Below are 25,584 nucleotides of genomic sequence, written 5' to 3' on the forward strand. Positions count from 1 at the left end.
TGTAATAGAGGTAATATTATTCAGAGTATCTATCTAACAGGGTTGCTACAAGGATCAAATGACATAATATATGTAAAAAGCTTTGCAAAACTTAAAACGCTATATAAAAGCCAGCTCTGATCCACCCAATTTAATCCTGTCATTTTACAAATAAAGAAACAAAGGCTCCAAGAAGCTAAATGATTTGTACAATGTCATACAGGTAGTAAAAAAAAAAATCACCATTGAGATTCAGACCTAAATTCTCTAATTCCATATTCATTTATCTCTGTACATTGCAACACATGACACCTCTAGGCAAAGAGTCTTAGACAGGAAAAGGCTTGGAAATAGTATCATGACCCACAATAACTCAGTGTTGAGGACATCAAGCAAGAGAGTAGGGAGTATAGATAATGCAATCTCAGGCAAACCATATCAAGAGAAGCCAATGGGAAAGAGAGAGAGAGAGAGAGAGAGAGAGAGAGAGAGAGAGAGAGAGAGAGAGAGAGAGAGAGAACACAACCCTTTCTTAAGATTCAATGTTGATTGCAATGTAGATTATCTGGGTTCCATTTTTTTTTTAAACAAGGAAAGCACAACTTTTCTGAGAGTGTGGTGGACTGTGGATATGGTAAGAAAGAGAGCAAGATGACTAATGTGAGTAGCACCCAGGGTACAATAACCTGTCAAGTTGTGGCTGAGACCATATGGCTGAATGGCCTTGTGTAATTTTTAGGGTTTTTTCCCTTTAATTGGGTTGATTTTTAATGTTTACATCCTTATAACTTATAAAAATGTAGGGAGTTAGAAAAATTTTTTAAAGTATAATGCTACTAGAGATTTAAGCTGACTTAATTTTTTTTTCCCATATATGATTCTTGGGTTTCACCTAGAATACACTAAGTGATCTGGGCTTCATTATTTTAGAATGATATTATCAATCTCATGGCATTATATTAGAAGATGGATTTGATAGCTTTGCTCTTGATATTGACAAATATCCAAAAAAGAAAAGATTAATGGTCAGTAAAATCCATTTATTAGAGACAAAATTCTCCAGAGGTATGTTTCTTCATTCATTGAGCCCTAGAGGGTCTTTCCACATTTTCTTAAGAAAATGATTCCCAAGAGACTCTAATTAAAGTCAACTAAACCTATGAAAATTATAAATACTTCTGGTTTTGGGGGTGGTGGTTGGGGAAGGACTTCAAGTATTATGCATGAGAAAAGGTAACTTACAACAGCATTACCAAAGAAGAAAGAAAACAACTTTTATTTGACCTTGAATGCACTAGTTATTCTCTAAGAAATTTTTTTTAAGTCTAGAGGGTAGTTGTTTCTTGTCATTATACTGTTGCTGATTCTGTGGTTAGTTATTAATTTTATTTTTTATGATTCACAATCTGCTCTTTGAAATATGCCATATGCTCAAAGCAATTCAAGGATGACAACTGTCAGAATTACTCCAATAAAAATTGCCTAAATGAGGAAGATTTACTGCGGCCTGATATTTCTACGGAAAGTCCCTCTTCCCTCCCCCTACAGCTCTTCAGTTACTGGGAAGCCTACAACATGTTCTTTAGTCAAAATCACATGGTTGTTTTGTGAAAACTTCTAAAACTCCTTGTTAAGTAGAAGGATTGATAAAAGGCAGGAGGCTAAGGGCAAAGCAGAAAACAGAAAATTATATATATATGTATATGTGTATATATATGTATATGCCTACATATATCTATAGACACACATACACATATATATGTTTATTAGATTGATGACCTACGATCAATATGTGAGCTCAAAATCAGTTTCTTTAAATCACAAGCACATGTATTGACTTAACATGACATCGTCCACTTTATGTATGGCTAATAAAAAATAAATTGGAAGGGTCCTACATCCTAGAAGCACCAAAACAAACCCTAGGCAAATTTCTTTCTTTTCTGAGAAGATCTAAGGGGTAGATAATATCCATTGTAGGGCTCCAATCAAAACACGTTTGGTTAAATGTTACCATCCCATTTATTCTTCATTTTGTTTAGGCCTATTTATTAATGCAGTTTCATTTATTGCTATTCATCTTGAAGATAAATCTTTGTCCTTCTATAGAATTACGCCAAATAGAATGTGATAAAGGGAACTTTCTTGCAATTATGATGTCGGTGCAGACTGTCAGCACACAGGGGATGGAAATGAGGTTGGGGACAGGGAAGGGAATTCTAATAGACACCATGATACATACAATGAACGTAGCGATATCCTAAGAGAGAAAGACTTGTCAGGCTAATCAGATCTTCTATAGCAAGGTAAAGGCAGAAATGGTAGCTCTAACCTTGTAAAGATGCTGCTGCTGCTCCTCTGACATCATCAGGTCATGGCTGTCCATCACTATAGATTCCATGTCAATCAGCCAATCCCAGAGCTCCTGATATTCTGAATCAAAGTCCAAAAGTCTGTAGATAAGGAAGAAAATGTATTATGCATAAATACAGTGTAGTTGTTAAAATCTTGTATTAGAATAATGTATTCTTGAAACTCATGATGTTCCTAGGTGATATTTGTAAAGGGGGGAAGGAGGGGGTGAGAAGCATTCTGTGTGGTTACACAGAGTGGACAAAATAGAAACTGAAGCCAGTGACAAAAGAGTTAGATTTTGAAAATAGCACGTTATTCACACCATTCATGCCTGAGATGCAGTGGTGGCTTTTTTTCTTGCAAAGCTGTTAATGGGGATCTCAGAGCACTTGAAGAAAAGAACCAGTGCAGTAGCACTGGAAAACAAACTAGAAAATGTCTCCAGCATTGTCTATACTTGTCATACTGAAAAATGGAAATTGAGCAGCTTATAGGAAGTCTTGTGCTCATGGCAAGAACAACGCCCCAAACTTTCAGTTGCTATTCGATTTGTCATAGATATAGAACCCTTACCAACTTAGCACTATGAATATCATATTTAACTAACTTCTCTACTATAATCACAATACACCATCATATCAAAATTATTACTTCCACGGGAAAAAAATGACTCAATCCATTTATCTGTCCTTCTGCTGTCTATCTGCCTATCTCTGCAAATATATATCCTACATTTATTTTCATGGATGAGTAGCTAGCATTTCAGCTTAACACTTTAAGATAGGCTTGAGTGAATATGGTAAGCCAGTGAGAACTAAGGCCAGATACAGTATTAGACAGGTGTTCCCTACAGACATGTAAGAAACAAAGGTAAGGACAGGAAGTCAAAACAATGAATCCTTGAATAGCCAGCAATCATTAAAATTCAAAGGAGGATCACTACAGTTTTCAACAAAATAAATCATTAGAATAAGGAGCTTAAAAGGATTAATGTGATTCTCTATTGAAAGCCTGGTGAATAAGTAAAGCAGAGATTCTTCTAAAACACTGTGATCCAAGAAAGAAAGCAGAGGCTGAAAAACTGCGGTCAAAAAAAAAAATCATCTCTTAAAAGGAATCCTTGAGTCTTGTCAAACTGTAACTGAGAAAAAACTCATCAATAACAATGAAGCAGAAACCATCCTTATGAATGTGGATCTATCAAGTGACTATCTTATTACTGTGTTCTCCCCATCTCCCCATACCCATTAAATGATTGCTTGCCTAGAGAATTGACTTCCACCATTTAAAAAGCATCACCTTACTAGATCTGACAAAAATATTATAAGGCATGTCTGCTGATGGGAGAAGCTGGATCAAAATGGGGCAATAAAAATATCAATTGTATATTAAATTTCATGATGCTATAGGCCCTACTTGGGGGTGGGGGAATACCATTAGTACAAGTGATTTAACCAACAACCTTTGTTGGCAATGGGGTGGAATCAACAATAGTATCTCATTCCAAAAGGCTAGAAACAAGTCAACTGCAATAATATTGACAAGTGGTGATGATCTTGGGTCCATTATTAAGTCTGGATGGATTCATGATATTTTACTTGCTCCCAATGGGAGGAACATGTGCTTGCTTAGAATAGTCCTCTGTACTTGTAAGTTTCAAGACCTGGGTATTCATCTGTAGAGATTACAGATCGTATAAGTGGTTTCATGGAAGGCATAGTGCCTTCTGGGCAAGTATGATGTCAAAGAGGAGAAAGAAGGGAGGCAGGTAGAGATAGAAAAACAGAAACAAAGATAGATGTTGAGACAGAGACATACAGAGAGAGACTAGAAGAAACTCAATTTGTTGTGATTCACGAAGACAACTTAGATATTTCTCTTTAAACTTGGGCACCCAAAAGTTCTCTGATGAAGTTATTTTGCACAGTTTCTATAAACAGTATGATGATCGGGAGATGGTTAGGTTGGTGACAGCAGGAAAATTAATAGGTGAAAGTCCCACCCTACTCCACCCCTCCCCATGTATCATGCTTTATTTTCCTCCTTTTAATTTTCCACTTGTATCTTTTAAAAGATGTATCTAGTAAGCTCTGCCTAGGAAAGCTATTTTTCAATATCCTTAGACATGAAGAGAGAAGGGCTCTTTTTGCCATTATCAGGCCCTCCAATTACACCATAAAGGTGCTAGCAAATTTTAGTAACTTTCCGAAAGAACAAAATTCTCCTCTTTTGGCAACAAAACGATCTTCTAACTCATGTTATATGAAGCTCCCAACCCTTCCCCCTTGACCATCATCCAAGAGTGTGCAAATGCATCAAGAACAAATGATTAGAAGGCAGTTCTCAAAGGATCTAGGAACAGGAGCATCAGTTAGGCATGAGATGCACTGAAGCAGTCTTCTCACTAGAACATCAGAAGTCAATGTACCTCTCACATACCTGACTGTGCAACCTGAATCAGTAATGATTCTTATGTGAAATGTACTACTTTTTGCTGCTACAAAGTAGTTCTCTGGATCAAAAATGAAACTCTAGAGCCATGTTTTATACCTTGGTTCTTATCTTTTAGATGGGGGTGGGGGAACCTATGTGAAGCTAATTTATGATACGTGAAATGGAATTTCTGATGAAGAATAATTTCAAATGAGTTAATAACTATAAGATAAATGCTCCTCTCCATCCCCACCAATATCCAGATGATTTTCCACTGGTTTTGAACACATTTTTGTAATACTTACTCTTTATTCTTTTAGTCAGGTCTATGATCCCCTATCCCCCACCTGCTAGTGTTTTTATCCCTAAGTTAAAAAGGGGAAAAGACAGTTGCCTGTAGTTAGTAGATCATAGATTTTGAGATGAAAGTGTTTGGGGGCAAGTGGTTTCAAACAGACATGTATAATGTCAAAAACGAGGAAGGAAAGAGTAAGAGAGGGAGGGAAGAAGGAGAAAGGGGAAGAAGGGAGAGAAAGAAAGAAGGATGAGGGGCAGCTAGGTAGTGCAGTGGATAAAGCACTGGCCCTGGATTCAGGAGAACCTGAGTTCAAATCTGGCTTCAGACACTTGACACTTACTAGCTGTGTGACCCTGGGCAAGTCACTTAGCCCCCATTTTTGCCCCACCAAAAAAAAAAAAAAAGAAAAGAAAAAAAGAAAGAAGGATAGCAGAGAGGTGTTGGGAGGAGAAAGGGAGGGAGGAGGAGAGGTACTGTTCTTAGCCCCCATTTTATAATTGAGAAAACTGAGGCAAACAGGTTGTGGGGACCAATTTTTAATTGGGGAGTGTTAGCTAAGTGGCTCGCCACAATATTGGGGCAAGGAAGGAGACCAGCAGTCTCCCTCAAAACAGAACAGGATTTATTTTAACAAGAACAAACTTTAAAAAAACAAACAAACACAAACAGGATCAGTAGGATCAGGGGAAAGGAAATAAAATAGGGAAAGGGAAATTATACAACCTGAGAAAATACCACAGCCCAGGAATCAGCTGAGAATATGCAGCAGAACGCCTGTTGCTTTCCAGCTTCCACCTAGAATGCCCAATTCTCCTCCCCCAATCCCAGAAAACCCCATACCGCCCCAGGCAATGGGATGGCCGCTCTGACAGTCACATGACTGCCCTCACTAAGCTTCCAATCATTATAATTTTACCAGGTCCATGTAGGCGTGGGGGAGTGGTGATGAAGTGAGGTGCCAGTGCCATGGCAATGGCCACAACCAGGGGGTGGAGCCCCAGGCCAGTGTGTGCATAAAAACCTCAATTAACAATTAATTCTTTACAAGGTTAAATGACTTGGCTGCAGTCACATATCTGGTAACTATTTGAGGCTGGATTTGAACTCAGGTCTTCCTGATTCCAGTTTCAGCACTCTATCCACTGTACCATAAGCTACCTCATGGAGAAAAAAGAAGAAAAAAACTCTCTCCCTTCTCTAAAAAATAAAATCCAGTTTCCCCCACAAAGGAGATTTGGTCAGTCAAAAAACATTTATTCAGTGTTTACTATGGTACTGGGCAATTGATGAGAATACAAATACAAGCAAAAGAAGAGCCATTTGTGCCCGCAAGGTGCTTGAATTATAATGTGGGAAGATAACATATAAAAGGAAGATGCACAGTGAGAGGGTGGTAAGATGGGTAGAAGGCAGCTTTAGAGGAACATAGTGGAGAAGGAAGTTTGGAGAGTCAGAAGTAAAGCGCCAAGAGGAATAAAGGAGTGAAGCTGGGCCTGAATGATCTAAATAACTACTTCATCTGTGGAGCATAGGTGTCTGAGTTCATTCAAGGTCACAAGTTTTTATAAAACCAAGAAAAAAGTCACATAGTTTATGCTAGAGGGAGTCCTTGAGGCTTCTTGAGAAAGAGAGTTCCACGAACAGACCTATGCTTTAGGAATAGCAGTTTGGCAGGTGTAAAGGATGAACTGGAAGAGAGAGAGGCTAGATTCATGGACAACAATTAGGAGGCTATTGCAAGAGTCCAGCTAAAAGCTAATTAGGGCCTGAAGTGAGGTGCTGACCATGTAAGGGAAGAAAAAGTGAAAGGTATGAAAAGTGTTGTAGAAATAAAATGGACCCTTACTAGCTGTGTTACCCTAGGCAAGTTACTTAACACCCATTGCCCTGCAAAAAAAAAAAAAAGAAAGAAAAAGAAAAAAGAAAAAGGAGAAGAAAAAAGAAAGAAAATGGACCATGTAGCCAGGTGGTGCAGTGGATAAAGCACTGGCCCTGGGTTCAGGAGGACCTGAGTTCAAATCCAACCTCAGACACTTGACACTTACTAGATGTGTGACCCTGGGCAAGTCACTTAACCCTCATTGCCCTGGGAAGAAAGAAAGAAGAAAAAAGGAAGGGAAGGGGAAGGAAGGAAGGAAGGAAAAGAAAAGAAAAGAAAAGAAAAGAAAAGAAAAGAAAAGAAAAGAAAAGAAAAGAAAAGAAAAGAAAAGAAAAGAAAAGAAAAGAAAAGAAAAGAAAAGAAAAGAAAAGAAAAGAAAAGAAAAGAAAATGGACAAAACTTAGCAAATGATTTGGATATGGCTGAAGGAGTGAGGGAGAATAAAGAATTGAGTATTTCTCCAAGGTTGCTACCCTCAGTTATTGAAGGGTGGTGTAATCCTCAGTAGAAAAGTCTATTTATAGTTAATGAATGAGCAGAAGTATGGAATATATACACATATACATATGGATGTGTGAGTATGTATGTATATGAATATACATATATCTGTGTATGTATATATCCATATATAAAAATGCATGTATGTATACATGTATATGTATGTATGTATATATGTATGTTTTCCAAACTTCTGCTCATTCATTAAGTATCCATAGACTTGACTAGTATAATTTATTGCTAATCTGCATGCTAAGATCTGATCTGGCTGCCATACAAAGTTTAAGCCATAAGCCCTAATCTAAATTCCAAGAAAAGTTGTGTTTTTGACACCATAGGTTCATGTAGTCTTTGGGATTTAGAATGAGTATCATTAACTCAACATTGCAACTTGAACTTTGCTGAGATGATAAAGTTTTAGTGATGTGAAGTCAATGAGAGACATATTTGAATATATGAAGTTTTAGTTTGGTCTAAGGAATTTTGATTGAAACTGACAACCAAATGAACAAATCAGCAAAATAGGGCAATTACTGATCAAAGAAGAGCACTTGGATTAAAAAAAAACAAACAGCATTTTCTGATCCACAGTTGAAGATTATTTTTGCATTTAGAATCTACCTTTGGTATGCTTAGCATATCATTTATTCACATCCCCACATCTAGAAAAACAAGAGCAGCTCCTGAGATATCAGTTCTTATATGCAGGTATTTTTTAAATGATCCAATTTTCATAGTTTCTTCAGCATATTTATTCCTTCCAAAAATATTCATTAAGTGCTTATATCCACATTTATTTGTTCAAAGATATGTGTCTCCATCCTTCAAAGAAGGAAACTAAAGGAAAGATAGCTAAATTCTGCTTAAAAAAAAAAGAAACTTAGGAAGAAAATACTAATAATGGTCCTTATTCTTACACCATCCTTTCCTTTTCTCTTTGGCCCTTTAAAAATAAAAGGGATACAGAGCAGAAGCATCTAGCCCTATAATATCATTAAAGAGTCAAATTTCACTTCACAGACATGGAATATGATATGCAAAGTTGCATGGAGAATCCCTTTCCACTCTAACCATATTAAAGTATGGACACTAATTTATTATTTTGAATGAAAATTCATGAGCAACTTTCTCATGAGAAAACCAGCCTGTGTCTGCCATTAATAAATAAAAGGAAAAGGAGTGGTTTCCACCAGCCATTTTCTGTCTTTTGGTATTATTACTTTTATGACTGAGTTCATGTAGTAATTAAAAGCCCTACAACCATGTTATTATCTCAGAAAAACAAAATGAAGCTTAACAAATTTGCTTGTTGCTGGGTCACCATCTGCTGGTTGGTCTTTTCACAATAACATGTTATTGGAAGACAGAAAGTAAAATTTCTGACCTACAAAATTAATGATAAAATAATAAAATATCACTATAGAGCTCTGGACATATTTAGAGCCTTCTGTTTGGTTGTCAGAGATGTCAAATTCATGTCTAAACTGTTCAGAATATATGCTGATCCAAGTTTCTTCTTTTGCAGTGGAAATTTGGAAGATGGTATATCATCCTGAATACATTTGTTGGAAGATAAATGGCTGGGAAACGACTTCAGGCTATAATCCTAAGAAGGATAAAGACTGAGGAAAAGTTCCGTTATATGTGTTTTGTAAACACATAGAACAATTTTTGCAGGTGCAAAGAACAGGAGGTAAAGTGTGTGTCCATTAACTGTGGACAAATGTAGGATATGGATGCATTAAAATATAACAGTACCCTAAGAAATGATGACTATAAAAACTTCAGAGAGACTTCAGAAGACTAGTATGAACTGACACACATCAAAATAAGTAGAACCAGGACAACAATTTATAATGTTGTAAAGAAAAAAGTTAGAAGATAAAAGAACTCTGATCAATGCCATCACTAGTCTTGACTTCAGAGAACTGACATTGAAACAGACCTTCCCCCAATCAGAGGAGAGATGGGGGATTCGGGGTACACACTGAAGCATCTATTGTCAGAAAAGGCCAAATTGTTGTTTTATTTTGCTTAGCTATGTTTCTCCATTACAATGGAGCATGGGGTGGGGTGGCGGTGGGGGGTTATCATTGTGAAATGACACAAATATTTAAAAAATCAATAAAAGAGGCAGGACTAGAAAAATCTTGATAGTGTCTAAAGTATTCATTCACCATCCCTTTTACTACCTCCTTTCCTTCTCATCATTTCCCCAATTTCTTAATCTTTTTTCTGGCATAGAACTCCTTTGGTGGCCTTATGACACCTATGAACATCTTTTTGGAACTATGCTTTTAAAAGGTGTGTGTGTGTGTGTGTGTGTGTGTGTGTGTGTGTATACACATAATTGAAGGAAATACAAAATTTCAGTTAGAGATTAGTAAAACTAAAGATGTAAATTTTTCCATTTGAATTCAAAGACTTCCTAAAACCTATGAACCCTAAGATTAAAAATCCCTTCTCTAAGACTATCCATCTTGCCAATCAAAATTTATGGACGGAATTCCCACACCAAGTGTTTTCACTGATAAAATAAAAAAACAGGCCTGGAACCCTACTCCTTTATTAATTTTTCCAGGAGTAGTGGCAATTAGGGGACAGTAACATAAGAACCAATGAGTCTTTAAGAGTAGAATTTAAAGAAATACCATAGGCCCAGGGCTTCTTGGGGTAGAGAGCCTTATCAGAGTATTTCAAACCAAAGCATATCAATAACCACCTCATTGGTGTAAAGGCAAATTTCCACCCTGAGTAACTTGCCTCTACCCAAGGATACACAATTTGCCAGAAACATATAAAATAAACATAAGATTGTCATAACAGCTAAATAATCACCTGGCAAGACTTAATGCTTGCCAATGTTGCATTATTGCAGCATGAAATTATAGGATAACATGGAATTCAAAGTAGTATAGGAATTGGATGTTTCATTTGGTTAGGTGGGTGTTGGGAATAGATAATAGTAAAAAGTACCACAGAATCACTTTGATTAGAGGCAAAATAGCAGAAAGAAATGGGACTTTTATTGATCCAGATTTTGGTTCATTTTCCTACTCAGCCTGTAGTTGGTCATCTTCTGGAATGTACATCAATTTCCACCCCTATGTGTTGCTGTCTTCATTTGTTCCTGGCAGTACATAATAAAGAGCTATGCTAGATTAAATAGCTAATTATAAACTGACTTAATCATTTGTGAGGATTGATATGAAAAGCCATTTTCTATTTTAGCCTGAAAGTGCTTTAGGTATGTTGTATAGTAGTGGTAGAAGCCACTAGAATTTTATATTTTTTGAATTCACACTAGACGATAAGGTTGAAAAGTTGGCATTCAGAAAGATTATATATTTCTGTACTAGATAAAAGAAGATGAAATTGAATAGGGGTAAACGTAAAGTCTCATAGTCAGATCCAAAAAATCAATGTCATAACAACAGAATCTGAACAACGCATTATCAACATCGAGTGCCATTATCAACAGCATGACACTGTAGCTATGAAAGCTGATTTGTTCTTACAATGCATGAAGAAGGGATAACATTCAATACTAGGGAGATAATATCCTTTACTGTGCCATGGGAATACTTTAAATGGGGTCACTAATAGTCTGACATTACTGAAAAATGAACAACAACAAAAACATAGGATAGGGTGGTCCATCCCAAGGGATGATGGGTCCCCTTTCATTAGCTGTCTTCATTTAAAACCAGATAGAATACTTACAGCTAATGCAATAAACAGGGGTTTGGGATTTTTGTTTTTAGATATGGATTGGATTAGATGGCAACTGAGGCCCCTACTCCGAAGGAATTGGAAAGAATGCAGATAACCATCAGTTGGACTAACAAATTGTGGTACAATGAGATAATGTGGATAATGGGATATTACTGTGCTGTAAGAAAAGGTGAATGTGATGGATATAGAAAACCATGGAAAGATCTCCATGAACTTATGAGGAGTGAAATAGAACCAAGAAGAGAATGGAGCCAACAACTACCACAGGAAAAGCAAAGCAAAAGTGAATGTTGCAATACTGAAAAGAATAAGCATAGTTCCAAAGAAAAGATATGACCCCTTTACAGAGTTGTGACTTCTGTGGATATATAGTGTGCCTGTTTTCAGACTTTTCAATGTGTTGGTCATTCACACTGATTTTTTTCTCTTCTTTCTCTTGTTTTGTCTTTGAAAAATATATAGAATGTCTCCCTGGGAGAGGGAGAAGAAGGGATACTGGAGTGATAGAGAAATAAAAGATATCAATAAAACTTATTTTTTTTAAAAATTGGAAAAGATGAATAGAAAGAAGGGAGAAAAGATTAAAATTTCTGATTAAGGGGGCAGCTAGGTGGCGCAGTGGATAAAGCATTGGTCCTGGATTCAGGAGGATCTGAATTCAAATCGGGCCTCAGACATCTGACACTTACTAGCTGTGTGACCTTGGCAAGTCACTTAAACCTCATTGCCCCGCCCAAAAAATATTTAAAAATTTTAAGAGTGCTGATTAAAATGTGTTTCTTAAAATTACTTGAGGATTTCCTTTATCGGTCATATCATTTCCTCCATTAGCTTATACAACAGAGAATGTTCTAGAAGTAAAACTTCCTTTAATGGACTGTATTTTCTTTTTCTTTTTTTTTTTTTTTTTGCAGGGCAATTGGGGTTAAGTGACTTGCCCAGGGTCACACAGCTAGTAAGTGTCAAGTGTCTGAAGCCAGATTTGAACCCAGGTACTCCTGAATCCAGAGCCGGTGCTTTACCACTGCGCCATCTAGCTGCCCCTAATGGACTGTATTTTAAAAGAGCTATGGGGCAGCTAGGTGGTACAGTGGATGGAGCACTGGCCCTGGATTCAGGAGGACCTGAATTCAAATCCAGCCTCAGACACTTGACACTTACTAGCTGTGTGACCCTGGGCAAGTCACTTAACCCCAATTGCCTTACCCCCCCCAAAAAAAAGAGTAGGCCTCACCCCCTCTGCTTTCTCTTAAAAAAAAAAAGAGCTATGAATTTAGAAATGCTTGCAACTACCCATAGCAGCATTTCCTAAAGTGACCTTGTGCAAGCATGGACATGTGCACGCACACATGTGTTTAGCTTATAGCATGAACACTCTGCTCCCTGTTATTCAAGAGAACCAACAAGATTACCCTGAGGCAGTGAAATTCAGGGTGATTATAGTACTTCTCAGGTGGTTAAAGTCATTCAGTGTATTTTATTGCTCAATTAATTGAGAGAAACAATTTTGATCTTTAATCAAGCGATATTTTACATAGTTTATTTCTCTTTCACATGTCAATAACATATCTCTTTGGGGGCTATTGGGACTACAAACACACATGGGGCACCATGTGTAATACATACACATTGATTATTAATTCAGAGGCATTTCTCTTCCTAAAGAAAAATGTATATTTCTTTCCTGCTGGAACTAAGTCTTCTCTTTGGTTAAAAAGAATTGCATATACAGATTTTATATATGGGATTCCTCTACAAACATCATTAGGATTTAAGCATGGTGGATAGATACCAGGTCTCAGTGTTAGGAATATTTGGGTCCAATTCCTGCCTCTGATATATATTAATTGTATGACCCTGGGCAAGTCATTTAATCTTTAGTGTCTATGGTATTCTATAACTATAATTAGAACAGGTCCAAACTACATTAGCAGGAATGTCCTGCTAATGGATGCTAATAAATCACAGGTCCAGAACAAAATATGCCTATAAATGAGGAAAGGGAGTTTTGGGGATGAAATTTTTGGTAAAAAAAAAAAAATAGAAAGACCGGGGGCAGGTAGGTAGCACAGCAGATAAAGCACCAACCCTGGATTCAGGAGGACCTGAGTTCAAATCCAACCTCAGACACTTGACACTTACTAGCTGTGTGACCCTGGGCACGTCACTTAACCCTCATAGCCACCCTCCAAAAAAAAAAAGAAAAAAGAAAGAAAAGAAAAGAAAAATAGAAAGATTTATAGGAACCAATGCAGAGTAAAATGAGCAAAACAAGGAAGGCAATTTAAATAATTGCAACAACAAACAACTTTTAAAAAACTAACAACTGTGAAAACCTTAAGAACTCTGAACAACACAATTATCAACCATTATCTTGATAGGACAGATGATAAAGCATGCTACCTATCTCCTGACAAAGAGGTGATGGACTCAGGGTTCACTTTCTGAATGGTGCCAAGGTTGGGATTTGTTTTCCTTGCTTCTACATGTATGTTGTAAGGGTTGTCTTTTTCTTTTGGGGTGATGGAGGATGGGAGGGAGAGAAAAACTGAATTTTGCCAACTAAAAAAAATATTGATAAAAAAATCCGAAATAGATCTATATAGGTGCAGATAGAGATGTAAATTCATCTACCTATGTATATCTATCTTTTTATATAATTCAAACTGTATATTAGATATTTTATCCTATATATGTGTGTATACACACATTAGCTATATCAGAAGATAACAGTACACATTCACACACAGACACATACACACAGCTATGTATGCAGCGTGGAAGAATGAACAGAGAGATAGCCCAGGACCTGAAAAGACCTGCATTAAAGGTCTACCTCTAACACATACTGTCCATGGGACTCTAGGCAAATTTCTTAAACTTTCAATGCTCTGTCAAAGGTGTCAAACCCCACAAGCAACCTGAAGGCTGCATGTGGCCTTGTAACACTTCTGAGGCTTATGGAAAACAGATTAAAATGTAATTGGAAAGTATTTAGCCAAATAATTAAAAATATAACAAAACACAGATAATATTAATGCGTAGTTTTTGAAGTCTAGATGCTGGCCACAGGGAGTCTTATGTATGTTTTAATGATCCCCCTTTCGATTTGATTGACACTATTGCTCTAGGAAGAGTTGGCCTCTAGTGGTGGAGGGAATTGCCTCATCTAGGAATTCCCCATGCCAGTGAAACTGCAGGTCTAGAATGATTCTGTCTGTCTGTCTCTCCCCCCCCTCCACTCTGTCTCTCTGTGTCTAACTCTCTCTCCCTCCCTCCCTTTCTCTTCCTCTCTCCCCCTCTCTCCCTCTCCCCCATGTCTCTCTCTTGTCTCTCTTTTTCTGTGTCTCTCTATGTCTGTCTATCTCTTTGAGTGTCTCTCCCTCTCTGTCTCTCTCTTGCCTCTGTCACACACACACACTCACTAATTGTATGTAGCTATATAGCTTTAGGTAAACCACAACTTCAATCCATGTCAAAAACCAGTCAACCCCAGGCAGCTAGGTAGCGCAGTGGATAGAGCACTGGCCCTGGAGTCAGGAGTACCTGAGTTCAAATCTGGCCTCAGACACTTAACACTTACTAGCTGTGTGACCCTGGGCAAGTCACTTAACCCCAATTGCCTCACTTAAAAAAAATACACACGCAGAAAAAGCAACAACAGTTAACCCCATGACTAGAAAACATCATTTAAATTGCCCTATATCAGAGGAGGATCCCTAGCCTGAGAAGGCTGTGTGAATATTGATACAGGGGCAGCTAGGTGGAGCAGTGGATAAAGCACAGGCCCTGGATTCAGGAGGACCTGAGTTCAAATTTGACCTCAGACACTTGACACTTACTAGCTGTGTGACCCTGAGCAAGTCACTTAACCCTCATTGCCCTGCAAAAAAAAAAAAAAGAATATTGAAACAAAGGAGAGAGAAATGAAGTGCATGAAGTCCCCAAACACTCATGCAGACCTAAGAGCCTTCCACAGTCCCTTCTTAAGGCATAGCATTAGTTTTAAAATATTTGTCTCTATAGACTTTGCCACAGATGCTTTTTTTCCTCTTCTTTATCAATTTCATTGGTCTCTTTTTAAAAAAATAATTCATGAACCTAAAAACATTGTTATGTTTATTGCTATTATTAACTTACGTATTTATACAATACTTGAACATTTTCGAAGTGCTCTTAAATAACGTTTTGTTAGAGTGATTCCCATCTCTTTGTGGACCCATTTGGGGTTTCTTGCCAAAGATACTGTCCCATTTCCTTCTCCAGCTCATTTTACAGATGAGGAAACTGAGTCAAGCAGGGTTGAGTGACTTACTAATAAGGGTCTGAGGCCAGATTTGAACTCAGTAAGAAGTCTTCCTGACTTCAGGCCTAGCATTCTATCCACTGTGCCCCCTATATTAACTTCACAGCAATTCTGTGAGGCTAGGAGTTATTTTATTTATCCTCACATTTTCCCAGATATGGAATGTGAGACCTTAAGTGATCTCCTGAAGGTCACTTGGCTAATTATGTACTAGGGACAGTGTTCTGGAATCTAGGCCTACCAGTTTTAGTCTATTCATTCCATCATATTATTCTTATTGTTGTTTAATCCTTTTTAGTCCTATCCAACTCTCCATGACCCCATGTGGGACTTTCTTAGCAAAGACACTGGAGTGGTTGGCCATTTCCTTCTTCAGCTCCTTTTACAGATGAGAAAACTGAGGCAAATAGGGTGAAGTGATTCACCCAGCATCACACAGCTAGTGTCTAAGGTCACATTTGAACTCAAGAAGATGAATTTTCCTGACTCCAGGCCTGGTGCTCTGCCCACTGTACCACTTAGCTGTCCTATCATATCATGCTACCTTCCTACTAAGCATGCAAGTAGCAAATTTTGCTCTTTCCCTCTCTTTAAGCTCTGCAATTTGCAAATGATATGGGACAGAGCAAGGAGAAGTTCTTGCCTCAATTTTACTTCTCAGATTCTCTAGTTTTACAGGACTTTTTACCCACTGATGCTATGCGAACTAGAGGAGGTTAATGAACTTGGAAGAGATGAATTTTCCCTTACCAATGTGACAACAAAAATTAAAATTCCTTGAGGAAAGGCATTCTTAGCTGAAATCAAAATGCCCTTAAGGGTTATTAGCAAAAAACCAAACTAATAATAAGAAAAACAGGGAAAGCTTCCAGAACAGATATCATGGCACTGATATCCATGTGAAATTAGGCTCAAGTGAATACCTGTGCCTGCTGGACATCATTATTGCTTCAACAGTAAGAGATGTTTGGGAGAATAAAACACTTGACTATACAAGCATAACACTGTTTTCCAACACTAGGAACTTTTGGTCATTTTTTTAAAGCCACTAATAATTGCTCATTATAGTGTTCAATAACTGTCGATCAAGACATATAGCCCATGTAGAATGCTATATGATACAATGTATTTTAGTGACTTTGTTACTATGGAAATACAATTTCACCACTCCAAAGGAAGTTCTTACTAAAATCTCAGTAAAATGATCTTTAAATGATCATTAAAGGTGTGTGTATTATATATGTGTGTACACATGTGTATATGTATGCATACACATATGCACATACATACACACTGCACAACACACATACATAAATGCTTACACACATGCATGCATACTTATTGTTTTTCCCCTACAGTACTATACTCAGATTTGCAGGGTTAGATATGGGTTATAAGCCTCTCTTTTGGGGATATTGTAATCCAAGATGCTCTTTCACTTCTTTTGTATAGCTACCAAGTTTTGTGTGAATCAGACTGGGGACCCCTGGAAGTTGAACTGGTTCCTTCTGGAGGCCTGTGGTATTTTTTTAAAATATAGGAGCTCTGGGGCAGCTAGGTGGCACAGTGGATAAAGCACAAGTCCTGGATTCAGGAGGAGCTGAGTTCAAATCCGGCCTCAGGCACTTGACACTTAATAGCTGTGTGACCCTGGACAAGTCACTTAAACCACACTGCCCCACCAAAAACAAAAACAAAATGGGAGTTCTGGATATTGGCTATAGCATTCCTAGGTCTTTCCTTTTGGGAGGTCCTTTCAAGAGGAAATCAATGGATTCTTTCTAGCTTTACTTTCCCCTCTGGCCTGATGAGATCTGTGTAATTTTCATTTATGACTTCTTGAAATATAGTGTTTAGGCTTTTTTTTTAAATCATAGTTTTCAGGTAGTCCAATGATGCTTAATTTCTCTCTCTCCTTGACCAAAATTCCAGGTCAGTTGTTTTAAGATTGATAACTTGCATTTTCTAATATTTTTGAATCTTTAGCTTTTCACCAAATGTGCCCTCATTGAACTGATCCTGGATTTCCTGGGTTCCTTCATTGATCTCTACTTCCTAGGGACAACCCTTTGAAGTTAGAACACTGAACCTGGATGTCTGTAGTTAGAACATTGAACCTTCAGAACCCTTTCTCAGGATAAAGTGTTCCTGGTCTTTATGTTGTACCCCCTTTACACTAATGTTCTCACTGCCACTCTTGGGGCTTCCAAACTCCCCATTCTGGGTTTTGTTTTCAGAGGATTTTACCACTCTTGATGCCTTGAGACATCAAATTGTGCACACTACACGTGTCCCTTTTCCCATCACACTAGTAACTAGCTTTGCTGGAGAGGCTTCCCTTCCAATTGCCCATGGGCTTCTTGTTAACTTTTGAATTTTTTGTGGAACTCTAGGGAGAGAAAAAGTCACTTTCTGTATTTTCCCACTGGATTTCCTAAATTATTTTTGGCTAGGTAGGAACTTCAAGGTTTTGCAGAAGCAAATGTAGGAAAAGCTGGGCAGCCCACCACCTGTTCAGGTAATCACTTTGGCAAGGAGTCCTAGAGTTGTATTTTAATTCAAGAATTGAATTTGATGGGACCACAAACCTGGCTTGCAATCAACCTGAGCATTTTTCTATTTGATGGGTATATAATTTTTCTAGATTAACACGATATTTAGACACTGAGCCTGTAAATAGTGAAAGCACTACTCAGAATCTGGGAAAGATAGAATTTACTATGAAGGTGAATAAAATCTTCAAAGAGGATTCATATGTATAAAACTAGAAGGGACCTCAGAGGCCTCCTTGTCCAAAGGAGAGGCAGCACAGTTTAGCCAATGGGTCACTTGACACACAGTCCAAAGGATTTGTGTTTAAATCCTGCCTCAAACACACAAGTTATATAACCCTAGACAAGTCACTTACCCTCTTCAGGCCTTGGTTTCCTCATTTGTAAAAATAAAAAAGGGTTGGGGGGGCGGGAGGGCTCTCAGGCTCTGGGACTCAACTCAAAATTTCTCTCCAGCTCTATTTTCCCATTAACTGCTCTCATTTTACGGAGTAGAAAAATGAGGCCCAGAAAAGTCAAATGGCTTGGTTTGGTTAAACACACAGACACGCATACAAACATACACACAACAACAACAAAGATAACAATAACAAAACATCGAGATTTAGAGCTGGAATTCTACACAGATGCTACAACGCAAAATATGACTCTTCTGCTGTACCAAGAGGTAACAGTGATGAAGAGGAGGATATCAATGCTGACGATAGTTCACATTCATTGGGATCATAGATTTAGAGTTGAAAGGGACTGAAGAATTCACCTAGCCCAACATCCTCACTTTACAGAGAAGGACACTGAGATCCAAAGAGACTATGAGTTACTCAAGGTCACACAAGTAGAAAACAGAAAAAGTGGGATTTGAATCTAGGTCTTCTGATTCTAGATTGAATTGTTCTTTTCACTGTGTTTTAAATTTATAAAGTGCTTTAAGTATACATATATACATATATATGTATGTATATGTGTGGATATATACATATACATACATACACACATACATATATGGAGGGAGGGGAGAGAAAGAGAGAGAGAGAAAGAGAATGAGAATTAGAGAGGGAGATGGAGAACAAGAATGAGCAAATAGTAAAAGATTCTTCATTGGATGAAAATTCCCTTCCTAGTTCTATCAAATACTTTCACAAGTCATTTATTTCTCTTCCTCAGTTTACTTGTCTGAAAATTATATTATATATGTATGTATGTATGTATGTATATTTCCCCCTATTCTACACCAAATCTCAAAGGTTTTTTAGTAGACTTAATAGCAAATTTTAAAATTTGACTATTAAAAATTAAATCAGAGAGACAGCAAAAAAGTCAAATAACATTTTAGATTTACAAAAAAATAGAAGAAAATAGTATTATAGATAACAAAGCAAATAACTGATTAATGAGGTAAATAAGACTGACCTGAATCAAATAAAAAAGCAAAAAGTCCTTCAATTCAATGTGCTTAAAAATTATTGCTGACTTAGCTAGTAGCACATCACTCTATCAGGCGCTGAGAAATTATTTTCTTCTTTCTGTTGGCTGACATTGTACAAAAACTTCTGCAGCAGATGGAGTGTATATATGTAGCTTAAGACAACAAAGCCTAGCATGGCCAATAAAAACTTTATGTAAAATTTGTTGCAGAAATATATCTGTTGCTATTACATGGAATTTTGGAGTCTTTATTCCCTAAGCAGAAATCTAATAAATGGAAAAAGCCAATTGCATTTGCAGTTATAACACATATCCCTTCATGGTTCCCCTTATACCTGCCTGCCTATTTACAAGCCTATATTTGTGGATCTACAGAACATGCTTTCATAGTTGTGTGGCCTCACTTGTGTGGCTATTCCCTTCAGTGGTGCAGATTGCAACTCATCCTTGCCTTTTCATTTTCATAATTCTTGTACAAATCCTCCCATAAATTCTACAAAGGGAGTCCACCCAACATGGTGGGGCCTTTCATCTAGGTCTCTTGACAGAATAGTGTATCTTTAGAAAATGCACAGTAAAAATAACCCATATTTCTGCATGGACTGTTTTGCATCAGTGAATACTATATTTACGTGCTATATTTATATTAAGAGGGAATAGAAATTCATAGATAATCAATAGCTTAGTTTAATAAAAGGTTAACCTCCTTACAGAATTACTATTACAGTTTGCTACTGTATCTGAGTCATTCTTCTCTTCCTGTGCAGTTTCTGAGTCTAGCAAGAACACACACACACACACACACACACACACACACACACACACAATCTTTTCAGTATTTATGTAGGTATTGGAGAGAGACAATGATGAAAAAATAAGATGCATGAATTTGCTTTTGAACGTATTGGATTTCTGCATAGGGAATGAAGACCCTGGAAATCCCACACTAAGCCCACATCTACTTTCCAAAACAATGTTCTTTCTGTATAACAAAAGGAAAGGTTTATAAAGTTTATGTGCCATTGGAGCAGATAATTTTTAAAAGGCTATGTTCTTAATGCTTCAGAATGAAGGATTTCGCAGTGGGAGCGGGGAGTCTTGGGGGCAGGACACCCCAGATAACCTCACCCACATGGTTTTCTCCAACAATGCCTTTCTGTATGTAAACAGAAGCAGAGAAGGGGTGAGATAGCTTTTGTAGTTAGTTTTAAATAGTTAGCTTTTCTTCAATGGGCTGTTAAATTGCTGCACAATGAACAGCCTTCAGCACCCTAAGGAGCTCAAACAAAAGCGTTCAGGCAAGTTCACCTACACCCACTTTATAAAACAATACTCCTTGTTCGCTGAGCAATTCCTAGGGGTAAAATTACAATTTGTGGAGCCCAGAACAAGAACTCAGGTTAGGTCCTTGCAATCTGGGGTCAGGAGCATGTGAATGAGTATGGAGTCTCTAGGACTTTGGGGAAATAGAAAAACATGACCTAAAGTTTGTACTCACATGCACATCAGACACTACACAGGCATTTTCAGAAAGTAAAGCACACAAAAGCTTCAAAGTAGCTTGACCTTTCTTCTTATGCTAACATCTTTGCACTTAAGAAGGAGCATCTAGGGGCAGTGAGATGGTGCAATGGATAAAGCACTGGCCCTGGATTCAGGAATACCTGAGTTCAAATCCAGCCTCAGACACTTAACACTTACTAGCTGTGTAACCCTGGGCAAGTCACTTAACCCCAATTGCCTCAGCAAAAAACAATAACAAAAACAAAAAACAACAATCAAGAAGGAGCATCTACTTACTCAGCTGGATAAGGACATGTATCATGTACATAAATAGGCATCTCTCTCATTCTTTCCCTTTTGGTACATGGGTGGAGAGTTGGAGCAATAGATGAAAGGTAGGTAGTAGTCGTATGCAATGGGGCAGCTAGGTGGTACAGTAGATAGACTGCTGGGACTGAACTTAAGAAGACTCATCTTACTGAGTTCAAATCCAGCCTCAGACCCTTACTAGCTGTGTGACAAGTACAAGTCACTTAATCCTGTTTGCTTCAGTTTCCTCATCTGTAAAATGAGTTGGAGAAGAAAATGGCAAACACTTCAGTATCTTTACCAAGAAAATTCAAAACGGGGTCACAAAGAGTCGGACGTGACTGAAAAATGACTTAACAGCAGTCCTATCCAAAAGAAGGACTAGGAAATTGGAAAATTATATTCTACTTCCCATAAAGAAGTAGTGTGATCCTTTCCCTGTATACCACAATCCTATATTTTTCAACTGGTGCCTCAATTTTTAATATTTATGTACATAATTCCACCAAGAAACATATATGAACATAATGAGACTAGTCCTATTCCAAAAGAGTAAAATGATCAGTGGCAAAATAATTAGGAAAAAGACTACTTTCCCTTCCTATGGTGGTGGAACATTTGGCTGGTATAGTTGCCAACACTATTATTGAGATTAAGGAGTTTTAACATTATAGGATCAGAAGCTAGAAATATCCTTATAAATCACAAAATTTGAATCAGAAAGGTTTGCCATCTAGTCCAACTCAGACCTGAAAGGGATCCCCATTGCAACTATTTGTTAAGTGTATTTAAAAGACCTTAACACCCTCCTTGTTTTTCCTCATATAAAATTCTCCATCTCCTGACACTAAGCATTTTCACCAACTCTGCCCAATGCCTAGAATGCTATTGTTCCTCATCTCCACCTTCTGGCTTTTCTACAAGAAGACCCAGCAATAGCACTACTAAGTCTATTTCCAAAGATGATCAGAGAAAAAGGAAAAGAACCTAGGTGTTCTAAAATATTTATAACAGCTGTATTTGTGGTGGCAAAGAATTGGAAATTGTGTGATGCCCACCAATTGGGAAATGGCTAAACAGGTTATGGTATATGATTGTGATGGAATTCTACTATGCTGTAAGAAATGATGAGTTTGATGATCTTAGGAAAACATTGATAGACTTGTGTTAAATAATGAAGAGAGAAATGAACAAAACCAAGAGAACAATGTATACAGTACTAGAAATAGGGTTTTAAGAACAACTTTGGATGAATAAGTCATTTTGACTCTTATAAATATCCAATTAACTACAAGGGATATATGAAGGAAGTCATTATCTGCATCCAGAGAAATAACTGTTAAATAGAAGTATCTATAGAATGGTGATTTATATATGAATGTCTATATATATGTATATATGTGTATATATACACACAAATACATATATATATACATACACATGTCTATGTCTAATGGTAGCTATCTCTGTGGGAGAGGGAAGGAAGGGAAGAAATAAAAGAAAAAATAAAACTTACACGATGACTTTATTATATATTTAAAAAGGAAGAGCAAGTTGTACATAATAAATTCACAGTTTCATGTGCAATCATCTTTTTTATTATACTATGTTATAGAAATTCTTGTTTTATTCCATAAATTAAAAATATAATAAATTTAAAAATACTCCAAATTCCCACTGAGTTAATTCCTTCCCCTCTGAGACAACCTCAAATTTATTTCATGTACAACTTACATGGTTCTCTGCAAGCTGTCTTCCTCATTAGACTGAACTCCTGAGAAAAAGAACAGTCTTTTGCCTTCTCTTTGTATCACCAATGCTTAACATGGTACTTAGTACAGAGCAGGCACTTAATAAACACTAGTTGACTTGAATGAAGGAATCCTCACCCCCTTGTGAAGCAACCCATTCCACTTTGGACATCTTTCATCATTTGGAGGAATTTCCTCACATCAAGCCCTAATTTGTCTTTCTTCAATTTATACACCTTGATCCTAATTCTGACCTCTGGGGCCAAAGAGAGCAAGTCTGATCCCTCTTCCACATGACAACCCTTCAAATACTTGAAGAGCGCCATCATGCCCATGTTTCCCCTAAGTTTTTTCTTCTCCAGGCTAAACATGCCCAGATCTTCAATACATCCTCATGACATAGATTCATTTTCTTTTAGCACTCTGGATGCTTTTTTTCTATACTATCTACTTTAGTAACATCCTTCTTAAACTGCAATTCCCTGAGTCAAAAATGATATTCTAGGTGTGGTCTGATGGGGACAGAAGAGAGAAGGTCTGTGTCTTTGAATATAGTCTAAGATCATGTAGTTTTGGGACTGGATGGACTAGTTTGACATTCTAACACAACTTCAGCTTTTTCTTTTTGTAGAGACTGGTGTCCATAGAAAGTAAGTTAATTGTTCAAGGTCCAAGGGATGGGAATTAGCAAAGCCAAAATTCTAACTGAGGACCTTTGAGTTCAATCCCAGCGCTTTTTTTCTCATGTCACACTGCCTCTCTTCCCAGCATTGTTATACTAACTGTAAGCTGGGAAAAGAATTTTTCCCTTCAGGAGAGCCCTGACATGTCAGTGGAGTTCTTTTCTTAAAAAAAAAAAATTCTGAAATTAAGAAGTTAAAACAAGTATTTCTATAACATAGCAGAATAGAAAAAATAGATGATTGTACATGCAACTGTAAATCTATTATGTACAACATGCTATTCCTTTTACCCCTTTTTGTCTTCCCTCCCTCCCAACCTAGAGATGGCTACAATGGCAGACACAAATGTGTGTGTGTGTGTGTGTGTGTGTGTGTGTGTGTGTAAACTATTCTATACATACTTATATTTATCAGTTCTTTCTCTGAATGCAGATAGTGTCTTCCTTCATAGGTCCTTTGTAGCTAATTTGGGTATTTGTAATAGTCAAAATGACTTTGTAACTCAAAACTGTTCTTAAAACAATATCGTTGTTAGCTTCAATCCCTTCCCAGACCACAGCTGGATAGGGGACTTCAGCTCCTCTGTCCATGCCACTTGCCAACCCCCTGCCCAGACCATTGCAGAGTGAAGAGTTCCACCCCCAATCACAGATGACCACAGGAGGGCAGAGTATGATACACTTATGGAGCAGAAAGTAATGTTTTAACCCAGAGTCACCTGCCATCATCAGATGAATTGAATTCATGTTTGCCAAGTGGCAGCTGGGTAAATAGAGCCTTGGGCCTGGAGTCAAGAAGACCAGAGTTAAAACTAGTGTCAGACACTTATTAGATATATGACATGGACAAGTCACTTAACCTGTTTGTCTCGGTCTCCTCAACTATAAAATGGGAATAATAGTAGCACCTACTTCCCAGGGTGGTGGTGAGGATCAAATAAGAATATATATGTAAAGTGCCTGCCAAAGAACCTGGCATGTAGTAGGCACTTAAATGCTCATTTCTCTCCTTCCTTCTGAGACCACCAAGTACAAGAAGCATCTGTCAACTTATCCTCTATGGAAAAACAAATCATACCACCTTCTCCCCTCTCAATCCTTTTGACACTGAATCACCAGCTTCCTAATAGGCTGTCACTTCCCCAAATCAAACTTCTCTTTCTCTAATCCCTATTTACCTCAACCCTACCCTCTACTATCCCACTCCAATTCTATCAGCTCCTTCCCTTGTGATCTCTGTAACTTTCATTGCTTAATTAATGAATTTCCCTTCATTTTGGACCTCTTCTCAAGCTCACAGGGATGGCCCTACCCTTGATTTTGCCATCACCCACAAGTATTATTCCCCTTCCATAATCAAAAGCTCCTAAATAATTTTATCAAATCATAACTTCCTATCACTCTATTTTTCACTTGTCCCTCTAAAATCTCTTCATCTCATTGAGACCTCCAAACCCTTCATACCACAGTATTCTCCCAGGCTATCATGCCGGCTATAAGGGGACTTAGTTTCCTTCCCAATATCAACCCTGTAGTTAACCAGTTGAACTCAACAATGTCTTCTGCTCTCAAATCCGTTGCCCTCTTTTCCTATCAACATTCAAGCCTAATACTAGATCACGTTGACTAGAAGCCTACTTTGTTCCTTCTAATGTACTACTGAAAGGAGCTAGATAAAATTCATGAAATGAAGTCACATCTACTACACCTTATGTTATCTAAACTCAATCAGGCCTGCATTGCAGCAATACAATCCTTTCATTTCTTCCTAAATAATTCTTTATCCCATTTCCCACAGAAGCTGTTCTAAACTCTACTTCGTCCTTCAAGTCTCTCTTGTTCTCAGTTGAGGATTTTACCTCATAATTTCCTAAGAAAA

At 37.6% G+C, this 25,584-nt stretch overlaps 1 protein-coding gene across 3 annotated transcripts in view; it reads right to left on the reverse strand.

Moving 5' to 3' along the window:
• AKAP6 (A-kinase anchoring protein 6) overlaps nt 1-25,584 on the reverse strand; it is a 594,007-nt gene that overhangs the window by 163,151 nt on the left and 405,272 nt on the right. For all 3 annotated transcript variants that reach the window (XM_043983332.1, XM_043983334.1, XM_043983333.1), the window contains exon 9: nt 2,312-2,432. In XM_043983332.1, the coding sequence (XP_043839267.1) occupies nt 2,312-2,432 (121 nt within the window). The remainder of the gene's footprint in view (nt 1-2,311; nt 2,433-25,584) is intronic.

Source organism: Dromiciops gliroides, chromosome 2 (assembly GCF_019393635.1).
Source record: "Dromiciops gliroides isolate mDroGli1 chromosome 2, mDroGli1.pri, whole genome shotgun sequence".
NCBI lineage: Eukaryota > Metazoa > Chordata > Mammalia > Microbiotheria > Microbiotheriidae > Dromiciops > Dromiciops gliroides.